At 36.8% G+C, this 27,770-nt stretch overlaps 1 protein-coding gene across 5 annotated transcripts; it reads right to left on the reverse strand.

The window, feature by feature from the left end:
* Positions 1 to 748: 748 nt before the first annotated feature.
* LOC124304599 (syntaxin-binding protein 5) lies at positions 749 to 27,228 on the reverse strand. 5 transcript variants are annotated; one of them, XM_046763037.1, is made up of 22 exons: positions 26,432 to 27,227; positions 23,512 to 23,609; positions 22,585 to 22,767; positions 22,133 to 22,267; positions 21,293 to 21,356; positions 20,996 to 21,200; positions 20,820 to 20,895; positions 19,418 to 19,572; positions 17,606 to 17,897; positions 17,271 to 17,514; positions 16,911 to 17,179; positions 16,631 to 16,817; positions 12,137 to 12,959; positions 4,351 to 4,464; positions 4,147 to 4,269; positions 3,928 to 4,053; positions 3,588 to 3,794; positions 3,358 to 3,466; positions 2,909 to 2,992; positions 2,056 to 2,151; positions 1,798 to 1,922; positions 749 to 1,385 (listed from the first exon to the last, which is right to left on the reverse strand). In XM_046763037.1, exons 1-22 carry the CDS (start codon positions 26,549 to 26,551, stop codon positions 1,123 to 1,125), a joined length of 4,098 nt encoding a protein of 1,365 aa, XP_046618993.1. In that variant the 5' UTR covers positions 26,552 to 27,227; the 3' UTR covers positions 749 to 1,122. The 5 variants fall into 5 exon arrangements, with proteins under 5 accessions (XP_046618993.1, XP_046618992.1, XP_046618996.1 ...); XM_046763036.1 differs by having other exon boundaries at positions 4,351 to 4,473; XM_046763040.1 differs by lacking the exon at positions 12,137 to 12,959 and adding an exon at positions 8,743 to 8,878 and having other exon boundaries at positions 26,432 to 27,225.
* Positions 27,229 to 27,770: the final 542 nt, after the last annotated feature.

The following is a 27,770-nucleotide window of genomic DNA, read 5'->3' on the forward strand; positions in this document are numbered from 1 at the left end:
TCTAGTTATTCTTTATATATATATATATATAGATATATATATATTTTTTTCTCTTTGTACAGCTTTTTGTGCGCTTCATTTTTATCTTTCAACATTCTACTCAGAAGACAATGAAAAAAAGTTAATCAATAAAATTCGACAAATGATGTTCCTAGGTTAAACAAAAAAAAAAAAACCACGAAGAAGTTCTTTCAGTATTCATGAGCATTCTGTACTATCGTTATCAATTTCGCGCGATTGTTATTTATAAGTTATGAAACAGTTAGACAGTTAACATTATCGGATTTCCGTAATTACTCTCTTCATCAGGATTTATATGTAATTTCTGTTTTTCTTTTCGTACACCGATAAGTACAATTTTTCACAGTACAACCGCATTTTGAAAATTATTATGATCATTATTATTGAATGAAAGAAAATAAAAAACCGAGTTTTTTGTCCCCTAATAGATTTTCGTTCCAGCCTACCGTATGCAAGTATCACCATGTATATATGTACACAGTTGCGATTTTATTACAAATACAAAAACAGTCTACTTAATAATAAATAATAGAGGCGTATATTACGAAACAAATTCATATATATATATATATGTGTGTGTGTGTATGTATATTGACTATTACATTATATCCGTTTTTTTTTTAGAACTTACATGCGCATATATATTTATATATATGTATATATATAAATGTGTGTATATACACACATATATATATATATATATATATATATATATACACATATGTGTATGTACCTATAATTTTTTATATAATCATTATTATTATCGTTATTATTATTGTTTTTGTTGTTATACTTATCATTATTAGTTTATATTATCCATTATCATTTATATCACAACTATAATATGTATACTAATTCATGAATCAATTGCTTTATACATGGTAAGTATTAACTTCATTTTACACTAAATAATAATAACAGATCTTGGAGGATAGGAAAAGGATGGGGGATGCTGATGTGGATATAAAGGAAAGAGTGGAACGAAGGAAGGAAGTAGTATGACGATGACGGGTGGTAACATACGAATGCTAAATCACGTAAGTTAGTTTTAGTTAATAATCTATCATCTTTGGAGTGTCCGTTCGCGTTGTCAAAGCTCTCTCATAGCTGATACCACTTTTTGTCTTTATATTTAAGCATTATACCGTGCGCCGATTGAGAGAATGTCTCAGCCTCGGACATCATGCGCGCCGTTCTGTCCTCAAGTTGCGACAGCTTATCACCTCGCTCGACGACCATCTGATGCGCGTGACTGACATCCCCCATTGCACTGTTCGCCTTCTCTCTAAGACCATTGTTGTTGGTGGTTGGTCCCGGGATATGCTTAGCCACTGTGCGAGAAGCTCGGCCACTCGATTCGCCGACTAAAAATTTAGCAGCATTGATTTCCTTTTTGGTTCCTCAATTTTTTTTTTCAATCACTTTGCCGTTTCGGTTTACACCAAGAATTCAAGTATACGTTTTAAGAAATACATGGTGAAATTTTAAGCCAACAATATGTTTATTCCCGACTCAAGCATAATGTTAACTTTTTTTGTATGAATAGCGGGACAAAAGCGGTATATTATTCCCGCTGTAACTTTTTTCCCTCATCTGCGGGGAAAAAGCACTTTTCTCGCTTCGCTCGGAAAGTAAACCCACCCGCGGGAATAATCTTAGACTTTATTCCCTTGTTACATAATGTACTATTATTAGACAGCAAGTAATTTGAACAATGATGCCTTCGGTGAACAGTGTAAGACGTAATTGACAGATATCTACTTTTTATTTACTTACAAAGTTCTTCTCTGTCCAGGCTTCTCGAACCACCGCCAAACAAACCTCGTAAAAAGCTCTCTTTTGGAGGTTCTGGCATCTCTTGACATATGAATATCTCCCCCATCATCTCCGTTAAGTCAGCCCTATAAATTGCCAAATTTTCCAAACGCCCGTTACATGCTATTCTGATTATTTTCTCAAAATAAATGATGTAGATATGAAATTTCTGCGCAACGAAATTTTACGCTAGTGTTTTTCAAAAAAGGAGAAACTCACCAAAACTCGTTACAGACTGTAAACTTTTGTATCTCTGTGGGCGACGTGAGGTACAAACCGTGGCCTTTGTTGCTAAAGCAAAACGTTCTGGCGATTCTGTAAAATATAATATTAAAAAAAAAGAGCAGGAATTTTTTTTAATTTTTCAATAAGCTTTGCCTTTCTCCCTGCCAATATTCATAAAATGACGTAATTAACGAATGTGAATTTGTCACAGATCTAGTTTTATATATACACTGTTCAATAAATTTAGTATCGCACACACACAGACACACAATTTTATACCGAGACGGATAAATTTTATTTCAACATTTAAGACAAAAATTAAAAAAAAATAAAAAAAAAATAGTATAGTTCTGCAGATATTTGCTTGATTTTATCTCTTCGGTAATTATTGCAGTGATTAATAAACAGGTATAGAGAGAAAGAGAGAGAGAGAGAGAGAGAGAGAGAGAGAGAGAGAGAGAGAGAGAGAGAGAGAGAGAGAGAGAGAGAGAGAGAGAGAGAAAGTGAAATAAGAAGAAAATTTACATAAAGTTTGCGATGAGAAATATCATCATACGTGGCAACCTTCCTTTTTATACAATATAAATTTTGTATTGCATTGATTGTATGTACCAGATGATATCTGTGTGCTAAAATTAGTGAAGAAAATTAACATTGAAGAGATATAAATTGTCGAGATTTTTTTTGAACAATATTAATTCCGATCCAAGCTACTTGGTATAAGTGTATTGGTGCTGTGTATGTTGAGTATTTCGAGTCTGCGGATACCGGTTATAATCACTAATTGTACAATGTTAGTAAATATTTTACACAAGGTATTATTGTCGTGTTACGGTATAAAACTTACAGATCGGTATCCTCATTGACAAATAGCTGTTGTCCCCATATCGACAACATGGGATCTTCAATGCCACGTTTTGTAGTCTGAAAACTGTTATATCAACTGTGAGACTAGACCGAACTAAAATTATAAAAGAATAATAACCAGCGATGTGTAAGTACATACCAACTATGAGAGCTATGACAATACAAAATAACTACACGTATAAACAGGAAAAGGTTCTACCGATACTGGATTATTTTAGTCGACGTTTTTCGCCGGCAATAAAAATGAAAAATAATTCCGTTTCCAATCGTGATGAGAAAAAATAAGGAAGGAAACGAAGAAAAAAAAAAAATAACAATACAATCGTGCTTTATGATTTACAAATTTTACCAGTTGTTTTTTTTAAATGTTTCCTTTGTTTATTTTCGATTTCTTTTTCGCTTTACCCTTGTAGATATACCTCTTCTTACCTGAGATCTACCAACGGCAGAAAGTCAACGTCTATTAGTAACCTTAGACTCGGCAGGCTATAAGTTGCAATGTGTCCGCTAGAAACGTAGCACACTAAACATACGCTATCTGAAACACAGAAGAAAATGTTAAGATGGCAAAAATTCTAGCTTTTCTCCATCGATTGTCAGAGCCAAGGGACGGCGATAATAATACAAGGAGAATAGTAACGAATGGACTGTTAATTTACCTTTTAAGGAAGTTATTTCAGCCTTTATTACAAAATCTGTGTCAGCGAGCTGCTGTTTGTACATGCAGGTCTGTGACGGAAGAGCAACGACTCTGGCTTGTTTTTCTGATGTTAATACGACAAATTGTCTATCTCCAAATCCCTCACCCGATACTTGAACATTCAAAGTTGGAGATATACCGGAACTCGTGGATTTTGTTGGCGTTTCTGCGGAATATTTTCAAAACAAGCATTACCGTTTAACCCTGAACATTTTTCAACATTAAATATTTATTACGACAATTAGACGATCCAAATGTGTTAAGTAACGAATAAAAATTCAAGGAGGCGAAAAACTAACTGTTACGATCCTTGCTGTCCAAGTGTTCTTCTCTCCACGATTCGTAAGAGTACGGAATCAGGGCGCCGTTGCAGTCGAGAAATGATATGGTAAGCATGGAGCCCTTCAGTTTGAACATCGAACCACCTGCGCAAAGAACGACACATGTTATGTTTACAAAAACAGATAAATGTAAGCTCTACAAAAGTACTGCAATTTCTAAAACACCGTCCAACTTACTGTAGGTGGCAACATGTATCGGCTGCGCGTGTCTCTGTTCGCCACAGCTCGGGGCGCTGAACACAACCGTAAGTACGGATCCCTGGGAAGTGCCGATCCACAACGTTGGAAAGGCGTTGGCTTCTGTAAATAGCGATAATCAGCGAGTGATTATTGGCTGACAGAGACGGATATAAGGTTAAGCAAACATATATGACACTTTACCATTCTTCTTTGTATAGGAATCTGCAAATACGAGGCAATTTATAGTTTCCGTTATATTTTCCAACGACGACATGCTTGAACTTCGTGATCGAGTGAAGGAACTGTCCAATTTATCTGACCGGCCAGCATTTCCGAAAACAGAATTTCACTTTATTTCAATGTTATCGGTGTGCCAAGCCAGGGTGTAATATTCATGCAATTTTAACACGTGTGAAACTTATTCTTTTAAATCTCCTTGATAGCAGATTGGTTAAGCGTACATACGCATTGTTCAATACTCCGTTCCACATATCTGACAATATCTCTGTCAATGTATCATTGAATTCTCTTGTCGCGTATGTTAATGGTAACAATTCGAACACAAATCGCAAAATAAATTCAGCCGCTTCGGTTCCCTAAAGTTTTCTTCAATAATGTTTTCCACCAACTTTTGCGGTAAAAATTTTCAACCGTTACGTTGGCTTCGTTAATTGTACTGGGAAATTCTCCCGTTTACAAGATAAAAAATCGATCCTACGATTAATAGGGTGATTGTGGATTATCTGAATCGACAAAGTTTCGCCATTGCCATGGTCTCGTGCCGATAACCGTTCATCGATTGTCACTAGAGATCATCGATATTTTCAATCGCGTTTCAGTTGATGTTCTGGCACAAAATAAAATCTTAACAAAAAAAAAAACAAAACAAAAAAATAGAACATCCTCATGAATATCAAGCCTATATCGAGGAGAGCAGTGGAGTCAATTTCGGTGTATACACAGACGTAATTGCGATGTTTAAAAGAGAAGGAACTTCTTTCCGCCAGTGATAATTGTTTGACTATTTGAAAACATATTCGATACGTCGTTATTTTTGACTCCACTAGGCCCAAAGTTAACAAATCAAAGTTAAGCTCGGACGATCCTCTCGTTACTATGTATAATAGATTATAAGTTACTCACCCTTATCTTATTAAGTTCGGAAGCTATTGTTAAAATGTTACTTATTTTTCATTTTTTTTTTTTTTTTTTTTTCAATGGTTACTAAAACAATGTATAAATATATAATATATCTTTGTACAAAATACTTTGTGCCACGCAAAATCACTCTCTAACGTTCAAATGCTGGTACAGAAGAAAGGAAAATTTGACTACTGATAGAATATATAGTATACAATATATATCGAGGTCGCGCCAACATCGACGAGCAATTACGGTGAATGCACTGCTGCTACTACATGTGATTTGTAGAAGGTGGTGGTAGTGGTTTTGATTCGGTCTTTTACTTATTATTCTTTCTTTCCGTTACTTTTTTGTTTTTACGACGTGTCAAGCAAAGTACGTGTGCGATTTGTGAATAAAGATCAGTGCCTACAAGAGGATATTTAGTCGTGTACACATCTAAAAGATCAGTTCAATACAAATAGACAGGCACTAAAGAGATATAGTTTATATATATATATATATGTTAGAGATATATACCGGGTGTATAAATTCCGAAATACGCATTTCCTTAACAAAAACTGATCGGAAGTGTTCTCACCATAAAAAATAGAATTCTGGTGTGAAAAAACCTGTAGTTTTAAAATCAAAACTTGACTTTTTCAGCCAGTTTCATTTTTCCAATTTTTTTTTTGTCAGGAAAAAAAAATAAATTACATTCCTCGCTTTCCTTTTTCTTTAGATTCAGTTTTTGAGGCAATAACGTGCCCTAGGATTTGCACATGCAAATTCGTATACACTCCGTATACGCAGACACGGTACAAGGTACATATACAAACGAGGGAAGCTTTTTTTCTTTTCTTTTCTTTTCTTCTTTTTCTTGTCTTTTTGCAAAACGACACACATGTCACAATTTAGAAAAAATAAATACTTCTTCCATCTTGTAATACCTTTCTTTCCCTCCGTTATAACACTCTCTAATATTCTAGTCGATCGGGATTGACATTTTACGATCAAGAGTCTAGTGATACACATGGATGGTCGTGTTGCGCAGAGGACATTTCTATGTGAAACATTGAATAGTCGAGGTTCAAGAAATTATACGTACATAAAGTAAAGATAAGGAAAAATTAAAACTCAAAAAAAGCCCTTCGGCTTTGGGAATATATCGGTTATCGTCGATATCAATGTAGGACGTTAAAAATTTTTCATGGAAGGAGGAGCGTCTATTATTGCAGTGTTCGTGCACAGATACCATGTGAAGGAAGAGGGAAGTACAATTCTTGCTACTACGGTGTATGAAAGTGTACTTTTGACACATTGAAGGTAATAGCATGGGGAAAACACCAAAGTCGTGGAGGCATCGCCTCTGAGCTGCGTCATCGTTGATTTACTGTGATATGGTCTTCTCGAATATCATAAATTCACTTTGGGCTATGACAATTGGGACTTTCGAATGCCAACGAGAATGAAAATGAAAATGAAATTTGATCGATGATTCCTGGACGCAATAAATAAAGGCAAGGCAGACAAGATTTTGATTACAAATTAGGCAGAATCAATATAATCGAAAAGTATTGGTACGAGGATTGTACGTGATAAGCTGTAGCTTCGGGTATGAGGAGAATTAATGCTCCAATAAGTAAAATTCTTTACATCCAAATGTGTCGGGCCAAAAAAGTCATATTTACAAACTGCAATGCTTGCAAGGATAGTTTTCAACATTCATCTCCAGGATTTTGCAATTTGTTGACTTTGAATCTCCGATACAAGAAATCGGTCTCAATGATGTAGCTTGATTGAAATATAAATAAACGGAATAGACATTGGAGTTAAAAATGCTAATAAACAGAAATTACTGGGTCAAATAAATTATGAGTATCAACAACAGTAGCAACATTTAAGTCTAAATTTGTATTGCAGAGTCGGTTGAATGTGACATGTTTGTTTTGGTTCGATAAGCACAACATTTAGTGAAGTTGCGGATTCTAACAGTGTGACAATGAGCTAAAAAAAAAGTTTAATAATATAACCGAAGTAATTTGCAGGCTTCAAGGCACAATTTAAAATTTAATAAAAGCCATACTTGTGCAGAGCCTCGCAATACAGGGTGACGGTAGGAATCATGCATTAGCAATGCTCGCGGAATACATCGAAATACGAGGACATAGAAACGCTAAACAGTTCTGACGTTTCCTTCTGAGCTTCGAGTGATAATGACAACATCAACGAAACGGCAAACTATACCGTAGAAAGGAGTGTTTAGGATTGAAGCCAATAGATGATAACTTGATATAAAAGGTGAAAAACACGGAACCAAAGACTGAAACAAAAATAAAGATCTTTGGTATGTTGAAATATGCATAAATCGTCTTTTTTTTTTATACGCTTTTTCCAATATAAATCATGAAACATAAACTGTCTGTAATGTTGTTTGACCGCCGTCGATTGCAGGAGATACGAACATACAACATCGTCACCATTTTCATCATCATATTAATGAGCCAAACTGTGCAGCGATAGCAGCTACGAGTGGTTTATCGTACAAATCGTACCCGGTATGTAAAGGACGGAGGCTTAACCACTTTCTATGTACAAAGGATTTTGTTTTAAGGTTTGACGGATTTGCATGGAATTTGAACAGGTGTCACTGGAATGTTTTTAGGATACCAAGAAATTAAATGAAATTAATCCATCATTTAATTGAGTTTCGTCTAAATTCAATGAATTTCGCAACAACGTTTTTGAGGTGGATTTGAAGTAACTTTCTTAATCATTTCAACGAACTTGAAAGGATTTATTCAAATAAAATGGGTTTATCAAATTGGGTTTATCAAATTGCGTTTCATCTCATTCAACGAATTTCGCAAGGGTGACTTTTCAGGGGCTTTCAAGTAAGATTCCAGAAGACATCAAAGAAAATAAAAGTTTTTTTCGTGTAACAAAACGGGTTCATCAAATAAAACGAGGTAAAGTTTTATACTGGGATTACACGGAGATCTATGGACGTCATAAAGCGGACTCAAAGAGTGGTTAAGCCCCTCGGTACATACTAACAAGGTGTTAAAGAGAGAGAGAGAGCGAGAGAGAGAGGGAGAGAGAGAGAGAATAGAAATAGGGAGAAAAATAGTAGAGAGATAAAGATATAAATAGAGAGATAGACACTTTCGTACAATCGAGGCAATTAGGTGAATTTTTCTTCTACGAAAAAATTTTTGTCATGGGTGATTGTACTACCAAAACTGCAATAATGTCGGGCAGTGATGAGATTTTGCTGTGAGGTCGAAGAAGCCGAGGAGGAGTTGGTCGGTTGGTAGCCGCGTATCTCGACGCTGCGTTGTACGTACAGAGGGAAGTTTGATACAAGGGTACCGCCAACGATCGAGGCCCCGGGGCCTTGGTCATGGCCGTGGCCATCCAGGTCGGAATGGATCGATGCGGTACTCAGACACTTCTGTAGCTTGCGTGTACCTTGGGAGCGAGACCGGCATACCGGATCCGGAGCCGGAGGTCTGCGAGACGGCAACCCGCTGCCACCGGCTGCGCCACCCCCCGTTCCCTGCATGGCTTTCCCAGATGCAGATGAGGATACGCCCACCCCGTTTATCTACAAACCATAGACACAACTGCACGTAGGGGAACCAGATAATGTTACAATGTTTTTTTGTTGTTGTTTTTTTTTTGTTTTGTTTTTTTTTTTTGTCTTTTCTTTACTTTTGCAGGGGAGTGTTGACTGACGCTGATTCCAGTTATATCTTTCCAAATATGTGTCGGGGGTCCGTTTTCATGGTGTCCAGCAGCTTTCAACTGATATTTGACCTTGCGCGTATGCTTAACCCTTGTTTGACACCATGGGTTACAAACAGCCTCACGCCTGTTCTTCGTTAATTTAAAGTATCTAAATCTAAAAAATCGGGTCTATGGCGCCATCTGGATATTTTGTTACATAACCTGTGTAGTTTCAAAAAGTAAGCTTTTAAGAACTCCCAACAGAAAAATTTAAAGTCAAAATATTTAATAGTTGATTCTTTACAGTTATTTTTGTCGCTAGGGTATAAACGACCCCAGTGTGTCAAGTATGTCATTCTAGAGAATTGTGTCAAACAAAGGTTAACGACTTTACTCCTAGGTAATCCTAATGACTTTTTAATCTGCAAATTATTCAATCACGCGACAAATTCAGACGTTCGATGTTCAACCGAGTAATTAAATTGTTATGCGCAACTGTTTGGTTGAGCTGCTCTTTCGCGATGCAGTTGTTCGAATCATAGATATGTTCGAATGAATATCAAGAATTCCGTTCTTTTAATGCTTATCCTTTATTCCGCTTATTTAAACAGTTTTTCTCAAGTTCAATTGTCTCTTGTAATAAGCGTTATAATATGAAATAGCGGAATTAATTAGGATTTTTATTCCCACCATTGGATGTAAATACTTTTTAAATAAACCTCGACTGCCTTTGTGTTGAACTTCGAACTACACAAAACTTAGTAGTAAATATTGTGAATTTTTGGAAACTGTTGTTTACCAGTTTAAAAAAAAAAAAAAAACGGACTTTTTCTGACGTCTGGACACCATGGTGTTAATCTCTCTAGACTAGTCCAGTTCTGATTTATCCCAGACAAATTAGCAACGATAACATTCCATTATCAATTAATTTCCTTTTGTTTTTCTCTGAAAAGCTCGTGCAGCGATTGCTACTCCATGTTTCCAACCGTTCACCACATCTACATTACAATTAGGATTTCAATAGTATCTGACTTTTGTTGAATTCCATTGTATCAAGTTGTATCCTCAACGGACAACTTCCGCAGCTGATGGCGATTGGATGAGCCTTCAAGCCAACTACTGCGTCTAGTTTAGCGGCTACACAGTTTGCGGTTTTTCTTTTACTCGCAGCTAGGTCAGCACACTCAGTACGTGCCGCTGCAAATGTGTATTCTCTAAATGCTCTCTAATGAGGGTAACATGGCTGTGAACTGCTGCTTTTGGATCAATCCTTCAACTGTTTTCATTCCATCCCTCCTTCTTACCAAAAGTAAATCAGAGCTTCTAGCCACTGTATCGTCTCCAAGTCATTTAGTTTAATTATAAATTCATGCAGGATGAGGCTTTTTGACCCTCATTAGAGGCACTCCAAGGTTCTAAGCAAAGATTCCTGGTTTCAGTGCCCCTTGATACCTGGGAATCCCTGCTTGCAGCGACTCGCTATCAGGTGCTATTTGTACTAATACGAACACACAAGGTAAGAAGAGTAGGAAGTCAACTGAGTATTGCAGGGTAATTGTGAGTATCTGTTGAGATCACGTCCGGACGACAGATTCTTCTAATCAATAAAATACAAATGAAATGATTTCCTTCCGATAATAGGATGACAAGATAGATGTGTTTGTGTTACCGTTTTTTTTTTTTTTTTTTGTTTATCGTATGACAGCGATTGATAAACGGGTTGATTTCTGTGAATATCGATTGTATTTTCATTATTTGGAGTTTAACGCGTACCGATACAACGAGCATTTAATACTGTATCATCAAATTACAGTCGCAGATACCAAACGGTTGTAATTCGGTGGCCAACTGATTATAAGTTTGACAACGTGTCTTACGTATTGCCTGCTCTTCTCACTAATTTGTGCTATTTATTATTCTGGCTAGCAAGCATACCTAGGTATATATATAACGGACAGCTGACTACTGACTAGTGGCGTTTGTAGATTTAAATTCGCGTCACGGCGACCTCGTTTGACTCGTGATTAAAAATATACTATATCTATAATGCAGCAGCGTAAATAGGATTGTGCTCTATGGAACAAATGTGCTAGCGCTTCGCATAATAATTATGAAAAAACATTCAGTTCAAAAAAGGACGCCGCTCTAGCGCGTCTCATTCAAATTTAAGGAACAATCCAACGAAAGACGGGGAAAAAACTAGAATAACAATTGAAAACAAGACCTAGGGTCACAAAATTTGCCCTCCGTTTCCAAGAAATGACATTCTATACGAAAACAATGTGAAGAAATTGTTCGACGTACTCAATGCCTGTACAATTTGATTTGAAAAATGATGCGTTTGATGAGAATATGACAAATTTATGTTGAACAAAAAAAAATTTTTTCTAAATAAAATATGCATGAAAAATTACAAATCTGCTGATCAGTAAACACGGAAAAATCTTTACCTGGTACTCCTGAATGCATAGGCACGCTTGTTTGTTTGTTTGTTCTATTATCATTATCATTGTTCTTCAATTATTTACAAATTGCCATTAATTTTACCTTGTACCGCGCTTCAGTGTGGGACAAATAATAACTGGCAAGTAACGCTACGATGTACTACAGTATAATACTAATAACGTATACCGCGAGTTTTTCTAAAAGCGGAACGCTCCGTGCGTCTGATTCAGGCAACCGGAGTTACAGCAAATATTCAGATTGAGCACCGTATCTCGTCTATTCTAAACGTTGTCAAAACAATTGAAAGAACAATTGACAACGTTTCGGATGGCGGTGGCAGGATACGGTGCTCAACCTGTACATGAGCTGTAACTCCGGTTGCCCAAATCAGGCGCACGGATCGTTCCGCTTTTAGTAAAACTCACGATATATTATATGTATATACACATATATGTATATGAATCTGTATGAAAAATCGCTAAGAGTGCAATCCAATAAAATGTATAGTTATGTAATGACGTATGTAAACGAACGTAAAACGATAAAGAATAAATTAAATATATGTACATACATATGTATACATGTATCCATAAGTTTAAAACGTACTTGTTAAGAGCGTTTTCGCTATTCGAACGTACGTGCGACAGTACTGCTTGAGTAAATTACAAGCTGTGTGTATTTAAAGACTTACTGAATCTTCTCATCAAATTCCCAGCGAACGAGGGTCCCCCGTCTTCCCTAGATTTCATATCTGAATGAGCCCCGTCATTCCTCTGATATTTTGAATGCGGTACCGACAAAAGTCTGTTCTCTCTTCTGTGGGGCCACGATTTCCTCGACAAGTCACGTTTAGGCCGTATCGGTTTACCCTCGTTATCAAAGAGGGGAAGATCGTCGGGTCTCTCGAGGGCTTCTTGTACTGTCGCTACGGCCAAGTTACCCTCTCGCCCAGCAGAATTTCCATCCGCCGGTGAAGTTGCACAAGCGGCACTTTCACCCTCGTTACCTGCACCTTCCGTAGGTTCTCCACTCTCGGGTATTTCTTCGAAGACCTCGTGACGTGGAGGGCAAGACGCAAATACGGATACCGTCTCGACCTCAGTCGGTGGCGATCCCGTGCCTGCCTCACTTCCGGCTTGGCAAACTCCCACGGATGGGCGTTTTTGGTAATTCGTATGAGGTTGGGGCATTTGAGAACTCGCAGAGGACTGCGAGGCCCCTGTAAAAGTAGTTTTAAGCTTGAGGTCAACTTTGCTCAGCTGTCTTTTAAGGTTGAAACCTTTCCAAGCGTTCTTTTTCCTTCCCGACACGCCTTGCGCGTCCCCAGACGCCGCTCCCTGATCGCTTCCCGATTGATCTTCGGCGTCGTTGTCGCTGACGGAATCCACCCCCGTTCCACGACTCGACGACGACGAGGAGCAGGACTTCCCAACTGCGGAGCTATTCGACGAGACATCTGCGGATGCTACGACGGACTCCGAGCCAACAACTGGGTCGCTTTGAACGTAGTGAATCTAATATGGATCGTGCATAAAATCAGTTGAAAATGACAAAAGGTGAAGTGAAATGAATGATGGATGAACTGGATGTGAAAGATAACCGGCATTCGTTTTCTTTCTTTTGTTTTCAATGATAAATCAAGATTTAAACCGATATGCAAACGCGGTCTGTCAATGTGTGACTGTTTAGGAGAATAAATCGATGAACAGGCGTCGATGAGATGAGCTGCTGTGAAATGAGAGAGCAGGAGAAGAAGAAAGTACTACGTTTTTTGAAATAGAATGAATGATGAATCAAGAATCGTCACACTTATGTGGTCGTCACTTGTCATTTCCCGTGGATTGAAGGAATATTTCTTTTACGTTTTTTTTCCTCAGATAGAGAAAATAAAACGAATATGGAACGATTCAACGTCGTTTGCGTTATCAAGTTAGATCTTTAGATCAAGTCTTTCTTTCTTTCTTTTGCTTCTTTTCTCAACAAACTTGCATTAGACGGAAAAATCAACAGTTCAATCTATTTCCCTAGTTCGGATATATTTTATAAAAACTGTAAAGGCGTTCCATACTCGTCTCATTTTCTCTAGAATGAAAAAAGAGTATTAAGCGGTTTGATATTCCTCACAGCATTCAAAAATATCGAAAAATAGAATTAAAAAAAAAAAATCTTCGAACAAAAGGATACAGAAACATAATCAAGTGGAAAATATAAAACAATACATGAAAATACAGGCATAGTACAAAAAGAGGAATAAAAATAAACACCCTAGAAGGATAATCGTGGAGTGATGCGTATATCATTGCATAGGTAGGGGCAAAGTTGTGCAAATCTGAAATACATGTTTTCGTTTCAGAATCTTCTACATTCTATTCACAGGGCGAGCAAATTTTTTCGACACACAGCCAAACTGTAAGATCGGTTTTCATTTCAATTCGTTTCATATGTATTGCATCCGATTTTTGTAGCTGTAATACGAAATTGATGCACAGAAATTTAAATTGTTCTCCATTTCCTTGATTAGAGCCCTGCAGATAAGTAAGTAGTGGATCATTTACAAATGTCGACGTAACATGATGATAAACGTGGATAAAACTGAGTAAGGATTAAAAAAGAAGTAAGTAAGAAAAGAGTGTAGATATCAGTGTGCAGAATTACAGACTGTAAGCAGCGGATGTTAAATATGATAAGCACCGTGTTACCCATGATGTTGCGTAAGAACCATGATGTTACGTACTTCCAGTGCGATGATTTACGACGGTGAATGCATGGTCAGTTTTTCTTTCTCGTCTTCTTTAAGTCACTTGGCGAAGAAAAAAGACGAAATCCTCATTGCCGAAGAAAAGTATTATGTTGAAAATTAAGCAACACAAAAACATTACTTGACAAATTCAAAAACGATCACCAGATGTCGGCTACAGTGACGTACATAGATCGTTAGTAATAAACTTTTTAGTCAGTGCTGTTTCCATTTTTTCATCCGCTGTGTTTCCATGTGGTAGATCAAGTTGAATCATTAACGTCCAAATTGGCCAATGTAAATTTGGACAAGCTTCCTCATACTTGTTCTAATTTTCCTTAATTACTCTGGAATTCCTCTTCCTGGCAGCGTTGCTCCTCGATTGTTCTTCGATTTCGTCACATTTTCTTATTTTCTTGCATTTAATTGAAATTGAATAAATCCTCGTGCTGATTAAACTAAAATCCGTGCTGAATAAGTAGTTTCTTCACTAACTCGTCACATAATCGTATCTCGTTGGCGGCAAATAACGGTGGGTAAAATTTTCAATTCAATGTGAAAATGTACTATGTTGGATGCGAAAAATATACGGCAATGACCAAACAAATATTTTTAACAAATCCTATTTACCCTGCTGCAATTATTAGAAGGACCAACTTTTTCTTTTATGCAATTTTTTAATTTTTCCTATTGTTAGGTGCGTAAAAAAACACGTCTCATTGAACAAATAGAAACTTCTCGCCGTTGTTGAGGGAAGTTAATTACTTACACGGGTGGTTGAAAAATAATCGTCAAGAATCCTACACAAATTGTAAATCTTGCGACTCAAATTCAATTTCAACTTAAAATATGTATGCGTGTAGAAATAATGTCAGGCTCTATATTATTTCATATTTTACTTCACTGTCTAAGGAACGCTTCTACTTTGTATTTTGTTTTCTCTCGACTTTATTTACGATTAGTCTGTGTTAGACACAAAGCAGGACTTGTACCAATAAAGCGTATAATTAAAATAAGAGTAAAGGAATGTGAAAAGAATGACCAGTAGGAAAAAATCAACGGGTTAACGATATTCTAAAATTTTACCAACCAGATGTCAGAAATTCAATAACGTTATTGCCAGAACCTTAAAAATTCCACTGAAATTTTGTACAACTCTATAGAATATCGCAAGCCCTTACCCAACGAGTCTCAAGAGCGATTAATAATTTGTAAAAAGTTAACGATACAAAGCACGTCGCAAGTTTGCTTTTGAAAATTTTTATTATTCCAATTTTAAGCAAGGAGAATTAGTATGAGCGTCCCAAAAGAATTATGGTGCAAGTGACTGATGAATTGGAAAGTTTACTTCCGAAGATTCCTTGCACGTAAGAACTTCCGACTTGAGGTAAATTAGGCTCCAAGGGTTTCAAAAGTAAACCAACGAGGCTACAAATTCGTATAAATATTTCTTATGAAAATTGAAAAAACAAAAAATTGTTGCAATTGCAAGCAAAATAGTAATGCCTGTAACATCGGTAAATAAAAATTACTACGATTAATGATCTTCAACAGATGATAACGACGATCGATAATCGAGGTCTGATAATTTTCGGTAACGATAAATAAAAAATAATTACGAGATGACAGCGGTGATGGGCGATATGACGAATGGCAATGGCAAAAACAACACCGGAGAGCATCTGCACGATGTTCTGCAGATGTACACGGCAGTTTGATCGTTATTTCAGCGTGTTAACAAAATGAGCAGATTATACCAACTGCGATATGCGATGTAAAAATAATAACGATGACTGATGCAGATGCGGATGTAGAAAATATTGTAATAATCCGACGATTTAAAGATAAAAACCGTAATTATTTCAGAGTCACGGATGATTTTCATATGTGTTTGTAATAATAGTATAAAATCGACTATCCGATCTAAACGGAAAATGACAAGCTTGGCCAATAATTTACGACAATTTTCTTTCCCATTACGAAGCTAAATCAATGTTTCAAAAGAGTAATATAAAAAAGCCGATTCCAATGAATACACAGACACGGTATTGCAAACGGAAAAAATACTGAGTTTGCGTTGATTGGGTAAACGACAAGAAAATTGACAGTTTTCCTGGTACTCGGATATTTTGAGAAACGTGAGTTGAAAGTAGAGAAAAAAAATGTTTTCATTTACTGTGGATATCTTAACACCGTGTTTGTTTATATGTTAGAATCGACTCGATAGCGCCTTTAGAACAATAGATCAATGGGAAGTCGGATCAGAAATAAGGCAGCTAGTTTCGTACCAGGAAATAATATTTTGAGGAGAATTCATTTCATATCTTATGAGAGTAATTTAAACAGTAATGAGTTGGCGAATCATTATACGGTTTGCCTACTCGTTTTAATAATATTCTTAGTTTTAATTTGACGCTGGCAAAAATTTATTATGAAAAGATATTTTACCTGGTCGACACTGGGACTTCGGGCTTTGTCCTCGTTGTCACGCCGCTCGTCGTATCGCTTGGGACTCCTCAACGAACGCTGCGAGGGATCCATGCTTGCGTACAAATCCTGCGTCGTGACAATCAAAAGCAGAGCTCTTTGTATTATGTCCACGATAACTAAGCCAGTTTCTGTACCATAGGCCATTCTGTGAAACAGTAATCAATAATTGACAAGACAATCATTAAACGATGATGAAAATATCAATCGAATAGTTTAGAGCACTCTTAGCCTTACTTACAAGCCGTATGAAGAGTTGAGGCTCAAAGCGTTAATATTTCCAGGCTGTTCTCCGTTAATCCATGGAGAAAGACAGACCATGGTCGGTTGAAAGCCCGGAGCTCTTCTCTGTGGACCGGTCTTTACTTTTAGTGGAAAACTGTATTCCAACGATGGATTTTGAGGTTCTTCCCCGCCTTCGGTAGCCAGGCTGCCTCTTGGCGGATATTCGTAATCCGGAGAACATTCAGTTTCCGCAGGCGCGTCGTGAGCGCTGGGAATCTCCAAAGTCTGTAAAAGAAAAAGACTCGATAAATAATGTACAAACATTGCTGAGGCTTAAAAGAAGGGCTAAGGATTGCGTATGTCTATTAATTCTTACAACAATTTCGGATTGATCTTCGGTTTTCTTGTACTGAAACAAGATAACGTATCGACTCGATCCGACGATGGCTAATTTCCGGCTTTCCGGACAAAGAAATATCAGCTGTACGGCAAGAGGATCTTCATCAGAATCGGAGCTCCGAGCTTTCGCTTTTTCAAAGACCTTTCCCGTCTTTAATTTGTAGAGAACTTGGAGCGTGCCAGCAGAAGCATCCCAAAATTTTATGCTACCGTCTGCATGCCTGTGAAAAAAAAAATAACGATAACCATCCAAAGGACAAATAATTTCATTGAAAAATAATTCAGTGATAATTGAAATCACGACATAATTACCCGGTCAAAACGATCTCGTTATAACTGCTCGAAGTCGGGCTCCATTCTCCTCCCGATATCGGCCAATCGCTCTCGCTGAACCCGGTACGCTTTTGAGTTTTAGAGCCGACGGAATAAAACGCTGGAATGAGGTCTGAAGGGCAGTCGGCAAAGTAGGCGCAGCAGGTTACTGGAGATTCATGGATATCCATTGGATAAGGATTCTCAAAGCAAGGGAATCCCGCCGAATGGAGATCTATAACGACTAGATCATTGTGGAGGAGAACGACAACTGCGTATGGATCCTGAAAATCTGTTTGGGAAATAACACTTTCTGTTATTACATATTTCATTAAGTTATAGTGCGAATAATAAATGAATAATGTAAAATTTCGTGCCAAAGTACCGAAGAAGAATAAAGAAAAAAAGAAGATAAAAATTAAATTAAAGATAAGATAAAATTTGAAATTTGAAAAACTTCGATAAGAGTAAAAATTTTTTTGAATACTTCGTGCAATTCTCATTTGTTAATAATTCTGTTAATACTACATATTGATACGTTTATACAATGCAATAAGGGACATAAATCCGCAGGCTTTATTCATTTCATATTTTAATGGTAGTTTAATTGTATAATGTTGCAAATACTACCGACACCAGGCGTACGTTTATGCGGGTGCATGGACGATAAAGAAAATGGCAACATCGATTGTCGAAACGGTGATAAATTGTATCATATTGAAGTTAGTAACGTTATCGTAACGATTCATGCTGATGAAAAACCGTTATTTCGCCATTTTGAAATTTTCTGAAATTCGTTAGACCGTAATAAAACAAAACACACTCATATTTGGAAATCTTAGTTCCTTCAAAATCATTGTAAAATTATAAAAATAGTGATTTTTCACCCAATGTTTCGTTACGATGACGTTACTAACTTCAATCTCGTAAAATAGTTGTGAGAGGAGAGAAAACAAATGATAAAATATAACTCTGACAATAACTATGTGAAAATGAAACGAATAAATAACAGTGCTGGAAGCAGCTATTGGGTGATATTGCAAAAAGCGGCACGGTGCTCAAACAGTTCATGCCCATACTCGCAAACTAATTCCTAAGGAAAGAGGAAAGACTTGGCTTTGCATTAAAATATTCTTTCAGTCAAATCGATAAAAATTCAACTGCAAACTGGTTTGTTTTTTCAATCAAATATTACAACTACCCAACTTCAATATAATAATATATCATAATGAGTGTACTGTCGTTTCAGAAAATCGCGTTAGCTACATATTATTTAGATCGCAATATTATTCTCGCTCGACACAAAAACCAAATAGTAAAATAGAATTTAAGAAAAAACAAAGCAAAAAAGAAAAAAACCAAAAACAAAACGGAATAATTTTAAAAGTAACGACTAAGAACTTTTGCCGATCGGCAAGCAATAATCAGACTCGGATGACTAATGCCGAATATTTTTCCGAAGCTAGAGCTTATGAGAGTATCAACTGAGGATTGTTATAAACTTGTTCTTTGGATAAGATACAAAACTAACGTGACAAGGAAAGAAAACTGTCCGAAGCATGAAGCGTGACGATAATATTAAGGAGAAAAAAACAAGAAAAAAAAAAACGAAAAATGACTGTGAATTTAGATATAAACGAATTTGTATAAACGGCATTAATACTGATGCAATATCGAAATTTGTATGAGAATAATAATTGATAACAATAATAATAATTTAATTAATAACAACTGTAACTTGTCAATATGTAATTAAGCGAGAATTTCTTCATTACTTATTTAGTGACTATACTGTTGGTTGTATGTTCGTACCGCTGGTCCAAGGACTTTCGCACAATGTTACGAAATCCACGACATTATGTTCCATTTCTAATACCGTCGTGGTCTTGCCTTGAATGACAGTAATACTCGGCGTTCGACCTGTTGTGTCGTACGCTAGTCCTCCGGAGAATATAACGTAAGCTTCCCTATAAAATAGGTCAAGATAAAAATATGTTATTCCTTATTTGTCGAGGGTATCTCTGATACATTCGATCTCTTTTTCTCTGCTTTTTCATGTACCATAATTTCTTTTTTCTTTTTACAACATTCAATTTTATCAATTTCTTTCCTGACAATTTGAATGTTAGTAACAATCATCGATTACGATTCTTGCCAAGATTGTTGCAGATAATAAATACAACGAATATTCATAATAAGTGAGATTTTTGCATAACGCGGGTGGTCATTTTAATTTTTTTATCTTTTTTCTCAGGGGAAAAGGGGGCTAAGATCTTCTGACATATATGATATCATAATTTTCAGTGCTTGGAGTGCAACGTGCCATCATGTTAAGCGGGTGCTTGCTGCAGTGCTGTGTGTATTTATATATAGTTATAAGTATATATTTTGCGGTGCAATTATTGCATGGTGATCGGAAAAACTCCGATTTCTCCATTACGAACTATACCGCCTGTGTACCTTCACTCGTTCAATTGTGTACAGGCACAGCTAATTTTTATATTTTTTCGCCCCTTTCACTCACTCACTCTCTCGCTTTCCTTCTTTCTATTCAATGAATTATTTGGCATGAGACGGAACAATTCGTACTCAATGAATCACGTGAGATTTCGCAGTTATGTTTTTTAGATTTTTACTTCTACGAAATCATGAAGATTATTCCCATTATTTGGAACCGTTCAAGTTTTTCCGAAGGTCATAATTCTTTGACAATATAACATCGAACGTGAAAATGAAGCTGGTCTTAAGTACGCTACTCAAAATAAGCTTCACACTACGTAGTATCTTGACCGAATATCGCAATGTCACCGACGTTTCGCGTCAAGTTACCTTTAAACACTAAAACGAAAACGTCACTTACGATTTTCAGGGTAAACATCCCGAATAGCAAAACGGAAAGTGCCGCGGAGAATTTCCAATTGAGAATTTAAGATACAGGAAAAATCCTCACACCACAGTTTACCAGTGACCCTTCAAAAATCATTGAGAATAATTTACCAAACTCTACAGGTATTAGTATAAAAAGCCATTTTATATGCATAAATACGTTTTAGTTATTCTCTGGTTAGCGGATGATCAATGACAAGCTCAGCTCGTTTGCAATTCATCTACTACGCTTTACTATCGTACCTTTTATAACATCGTTTTGCTATTTGGGGAGCTTAACATTGATGCAGAACTGAATTTATCTTTCTTTTTAGCGCATTTGTCTTACCCAGATCTTGATATCTTCCATTCCACTTTCTGTATCGGCTTACAAGCTTCAGGAACCCCATCTTTGGTAGTTTTAGCTACAAATATATTGTAAAAGAGTAAGAAAATAAGCATCGAACGATTATCGTCAAGGATTGTTAGCAACTGTAAATGACAATCAGCTGCAATTATACCTACCATGGGGATGCGTTACGTTTATCGGTTTCAACTGGCGCAATGCCCAAGTTGAGAGTGAGCCATCAGTGTGGCTGCACATAAATTGCTTGCCATCATGATGCCACGATATTGATTTTAAAGGCTCTGTTGTTTGGCATCGATAATCTGGACTCTTGAGCCGCAAATCCCACAGCACTATTTGCCCAGACTCGTACCCTATGAGCATCTAATAAGGAAAATGAATAAATCATCAGTTTGTAAAAACAGAACGGAGGAAGAAATTTTATGGATAGAAGTAGAAAGACTCGCAAGCTTTACCTTACTGAGATCCAAAGGATTGTCACTGAGATGAATTACAGCACCTGGATGGGTCTTCCTTGATCTAAAAATATGTAAGAACATAGTGAAGTTCGATTTTCTTTGGTAACTTTATTCCTGATTTTCGAATTTTCTAGGATTGCCACAGTTGGTTCAATTCTATTCAATTATTCTATGTAAAAATTGTCGGATTCCTCCTGTTTGTTTTTGTGTTTTTTCTAGTTAATTTCTACGGACTCAGAAAAAATTATACAAGGAAAAACATATGTACGTTCGCATCTATGCTCAGGGGCGTATTTTCATGTAACATGATTAACGTTAGCATATAGGGATGAAATATTTTAGCAGATAGAAACACGTCGTTGGAAATAAGCATGTTTCAGGCTACTAAAGGTTAAGTGAAAACGTACTTATTCAATAATAATATTCATTGCTTTTCCCATGAAGAAGGAGAAGTAGAAGAAGAAGAAGCAAGGCTTGTTTCAAGAGTCACACAATTTGATAGCAGGTTGGTTACTCCTGTAACTCGTTTCCAGTTTGTAGGGACGATATCCAGTATTTGATAAAACCGGAGAAAATCGAGCAAGAGAAATAACGATAAACATATAACGTTCATCAGAAGGGTAAGATTTTAGATCCTATTACCTATATTATCTTGTTTGTGATACCTACGGAATATCTTTCATATTTTTTTTTCTTTATTGGTACTTTCGTTTAATCGATTTTTACAATAATTCATGATCCTCATATCAATCAAAAATGTTGATTAAATTATTTTGCAGAGTTTTTCCCAAATTTATGACATGTATAAATATTTTTCGAAGACAGTAGTATACTTACACTTCTATAGCTTTATTCCAATTGATAACATAACCAGACAAAACAAATGTCTCGATGTGAAGCACATGGATATTTCCTCGCTCTGTACCAACGTACAGCCATTTACTCTGCAGTGGTAGGTGTATAAACGTTATTCTGGAAAGAAGGAATGAATAATATTATCAGTATTAAACAATTTAATAAAAATAATCTTGCTAAATTATTATCATCAGACTACAGAAATGGCAAATATTGTTATTGAATAAGTACTACACAGTGCTGATGTACATGAAAGTTAATGAAATAGTCGTAAAATTATATGAATGAACATCGATTGACCATCGACAAGAGTTTATCTATCTGTTTAATTTGTCTCCCAAGATATTCACAGAATGCAAAAGACGAAAAGCAAACAAAAAAAGTATGGGTATTTATAACAATGATAATTACGGTAAAAATACAAAGGAACATACCTTTCCCGCTGGAATTTAAGACTTTGGACAACCTGTGGTATTTTTTGGCGAAAGTTCCACAGATGTAAGGTATCGTCGGCAGTGGCCGATACAAGAGCACCTTCATTGATGAGAAATTGCATTTGAAGAACAGCGGATTCCCCATCGTGTTTAACGTGTACATCAACGCCAGGTCTTCCCAAACTGACGTTAATAATTTTTTGCGTTTTTCGACGTAGTATTTGTTAAGATAATAATAATATTAAGTATGTGGTAAATACAAAAGAAGATTCAATTAACTTTCCGAAAATATTGGAATAAGATATAAGATTACAGAATTTCGACTCGTTTCATGGATATTCAATAACATAGACAGATGAAGAGGATAAATTAGCCTGCATATATGCAATTCGGGGTACATTTTACTCTGTCTATTCTCTGCAACCGAGACTACATTTTACCAATCGTCATTTTGTCTCGGGATACAGTGATTGGAAAGATTAAGTAGTGAACTGAGATGTTGGCCAATCGTGAAAAATGAGGCAACAGATCATACTGAAGTTAGTAACGTTCCCGTAAAAATTCATGCTGAAGAAAAACCGTTATTTCGCTATTTTGGAATTGTCTGAAATTCAGTAAACCCTAATAAAACAAAACACACTCATATTTCGAAATCTTAGTTCCTTCAAAATCATTGTAAAATTAAGAAAATAGTGATTTATTCGCCAATGTTTCGTTACGATAACGTTACTAACTTCAACCTCGTAACAAAACTCGATAAGTAAAATGTATACTCGGTTGCCAAAAACAGGCGGAGTTTGATGAACTGTACCCTAAATTGCATAAATGCAGGCGGATTTCCCATATTTGTACATTAAATCACCAATGTTGTTACATTTCCCAAAAAGAACCCGACTTACAATACACAGACAGTTAATAAAGGGATACATTCGCAGAGAGCCTGTCTTCGTACCAATCGCCAACAGTCGCTGAATAGGATCAAACGCTATGGCGGTTGGCTGGAACGGAAATCCGTGCCGGAAGGTCTGAAATTCAAATAAAATTGATCAATGGCCACCTTGTTAATGTAGACTGTGGCAAATGTGATAAAACAAAATGAAAATAAAAAAAAAAAAAAAACCTACTCTTCCGTTTCTTCCATACGTCGTAATTACGTATATTTTTTCAGTAGTATGTTCGTTCCGGTGGCAAACATTCACGGCATGTCATGCATTATGAAAAAGCGCACAGAGAATTTTTTCTTTTCTCATCCGAACGATTTTTGACGTTATTCGTGCTTCAAGCTAATAACACCGCGTGTATAATAAATGCGTACATATATATGTGTGCTACACTTTTAACTGGTTGGCGGATGAATTTTTCAGAGACGATAACGGAAGCGCTTACATAGTAAATGGGGGCGTATGTATGATACATAAATATCGTATGACCTCGACGCAAGAGAGCTTGCAGGTAAATGTGCCTAGATATCTGGATCGAAATAAGAGAACAATCTAACGGTAGGAACGCGGGCGTAGAGAAATTAAAAAAAAAGATAATGAAAAAAACATGGGGAAAATCATCTCTCAAGCCACGCTGAAAATTCCCCCGGGAAAAGCCTATCCCGACATTGTTTACATGCTCCCAGGGCAAAACACGATACGTGTATATATGTATGTACATATATACTATACGTACAATACGTAGCTACCATGTTTCTACCTTTTTCGCCCGATATGTTTGAAACAATGAAAAAGCCCCGGGGCGTACGTAAAATATACCTACATACTAGCCCTGAATATTATACCTTTAGGGAAACACTGAGATTGTGGAACGATTTTTTGTGCGAATTATTGTTACAAAATATCAAAGCAATATGATACAACAATGTGTGTGTATTTTTTGTATTTAGAGAAATTAATTGTCACGATACTCGAGTGTATAAATAGATACACTTGTTTTTTTGCTTGAAAATGTTGCTTGGACGATGTAGGTACTAATTCAAATACAAAGTTTCAAGTATAGGTATTTATACACTGTACGTATATAATGTAACTTTTATTCACTATATATGTATACATAACGTAACTCAAGGCACAAAGTGAGCTCGCGGCGGGCTGGCTATTGTTTCAATAGATAGATGAAGCGATAAACAGAAAAGGACAGGTAGTTAGACAAAGGGAATGCAAAAGGAGACAGCTGACTGCTGCTGCTGGAGCAATATTTCAAACCAACTTTTCTCTGTACAAGAAGCGGGTAAATGAAAACTGTTTTCCGCGCTTCTCTGTCTTTTGTTACATCCCTCTTGGTAAATACCGAGATATTATCATCTATACTTCAATATCTATGCATTATATGCAACTCCTGAAATTTTATATACGCGTATGCGTCTATGTCAATGGGCAATACGCATGTATCTATGTATTTGCTAAAAAACACCCACGGAATTCTTTAACTTGAACGTCATTTGCCCATCACAAAGTGTAAGCACTGTATAGGTATGTATAGTTTAGTGTGAAGATCCAGTCAAGCGTTACATGATTAGAATTCGTAACTGCAACTTCTTAATTCGCTTGCGCGATCAAAGATGCGCTGTGCAAAAGATGGCGGATTTATGGCCAATAAGTGTTACATATATAGTATAATATATATATATGTGTATATATAAACATACATGTCCGCAATGGAAGATGGGGTAATTCCGGGTGAGATGGCCCGCGGTATAGTTCAATACAGTAAAGTACATAAGAAACTATACCGTGGGCCGCATCTCTTACGTATGGCCATCTCACCCGGAATCACCCTCCATACATATGTGCAGACCAAAGTTACTGTACACCTGCTTTAACGGAGATCGCTTCCGAATCCTCCTCCTCCACCTCTTCGTCGGTATTCTGATACAAGAGTGCTAGCACGAGCGTGATTACACAAAGCAGCATGAGCGGATCAATACAACGAAATTTTTCCATGCATTAAAACCGCTCCAAAAACTACACTCTCATCTCTCCAACGCTGTCGCCGACACCACCGCTGAGCGGTACTCTCTTCCTTTGTTTGCCGGGGAACCGGAAAATTCAAACGATCGTTAAAAAAAAATACGCTTCATACCTATATGTATAGATTTAGGCAGTTGGCTCGTTTTACACACAACCTAAAAGGAATTCTTGGGATACAACTACTGGCATAAATCTTTTCACCTACATAGTTAAATATTTATTTAAAAGATTTTTCCATGATTCGAAATAGGGTTGATATTTTGCGAAAAAAGTTACATAAACTCGACCATTCGCTGTGTTCTTTCATTTATTCGGTAACGGTAAGCGAATTTTGAACTTTCCGAATGTTCATTCTATTTCGAAACAACTGAAGCTCGTGCATTTTATTTTAATTATGCAGGTGTATGAAATAGGAATTGGGATAGCAATTGGCAGAATAAAAAAAAAGGGAAATGATAAATGTTTATTTGATACTGGTCGCGAACGACTGCAATTGAAATTTCGACGTATAGAAAACATAAAAAGATCAGGCAGATCTTGTAGAAATTCATCTTGATGATAAGTTGCATGAAACAAAACACTACGAATACGATCGACGCGGTCGATCTAACGACTGTTTAGTTAGCATGGATGACAATATTGATAGATAACGTGATGGTATAGACCGACATACATGCAAAACAATCTCTTATCTAGATGTAAAGATGAATGTCGATAAATTGTAATTATAGAGATGCGTAAATCGGGTGTAGGGAGACGGCGTCCATCGTCATAGAAGCCTGACACACATACACACAACCCTGCCGTAACACAGATAGATGAATGAAAAATGTAAGCGGTATTGAAACACGCGAGTAGATCAATCAGCTTACCTTTTTTACGTTGAAATGATCGGGGCGGAGGGTCTCGATGATTTCTTGTTCTGGTTTCACCTGTTGACTAACCGTTGAACGAAACCCGTCAAGAACACCTTTGAAAGTGAATTTTTTCATCGTGTTTCGATGAGTTCAATTCTTTTAATGTCTATTTTCCTATGGTACAGACGAAAAGAAATGACCCGATGACATTTATAGACGCGTTAAAACGCCGTCTATCGCTCGCGCTCTCTCTCTCTCTCTCTCTCTCTCTTTATCTCTCACTCTCTCTATATATATATATGTATATGTGTGTGTGTCACTTCCCCGATACGTGCAATGCAGTGCAAATTTAACGGGCGAGATGCGTGATGTAGGTAGGATGACACGAGACCAACGTACTGTCACTGCAACGACACTGCACCGCGGTTTTAAACCCCAGGGGATAAAACGGAATCGGCGATAATCGCAGTACGAGAATGGCCGGGAAATCAGTGTTGTGATAACGCGATTTGTGCTACCCTGGATGTCCTTCGGCTCTAACGACAAACACAGTTACAGAATATCGCGCATAGTTTTTTAACTAGACGCCTACGCAATCAACGACCCGCGATCGCTTGTTTCCTCGATTTATAAACGCGTTTATCTGACATTTCAATGTTTATTCACTCCGCTGCTATACAACTGCGTGACAAAACTTCCACTCAACGGCAATGCGGTCTTGCTGTCAGATCAATAACTGGCAACAGGCTTGTGGTCCTCGTCACTGCCACCGCGTGGCCACCGAGTCTCTATCCAAATCAGAACTGAGCGTGCACCTAACAAATCGATGTCACAACCGTGACGCCATCTTAACCGCCATCTTGGTTTTACCAGGCAGCCTGCTGCTAGGTTTCACTCTACTGCTAGCAGTTCTTTCAATGAATGTTTTTTAAGAGTTATTTGCTTGATGCTTTTCAGCCACAACTTAACAGAGAATAATATGGTTGGTCTCTTCCCTTCAATCTGACGAATCTGATTAATGACGTCGTTTTGAGTCGTTGATAAAATTTGTTCTATTTGCGACATTTCGAAATCGAAAGAACTGAAACACTCTGATTGGTTAGTATTAAAAAATCAGCCAATCAGAAGCTTTCTCCAAGCCTTTTGCTTCGTAATTGGGAAATAAAACGCAATGAAAGTGACGAATCTAACGGAATTTGTTGTCTGCTGCCTAACTTCATGCGATCCGGAAAAAGGAAGTTTCAGTCGGACCAAAGTTAAAGCGGTTTTTTATAATCTCTTTGCTATTTTTTTTTTTTTGAATCATATTTCAAAACAAATCTACGCCGCATGTTGTTAGATGCGCCTATCGAAA

Source organism: Neodiprion virginianus, chromosome 5 (genome assembly GCF_021901495.1).
Source record: "Neodiprion virginianus isolate iyNeoVirg1 chromosome 5, iyNeoVirg1.1, whole genome shotgun sequence".
NCBI classification, from domain to species: domain Eukaryota; kingdom Metazoa; phylum Arthropoda; class Insecta; order Hymenoptera; family Diprionidae; genus Neodiprion; species Neodiprion virginianus.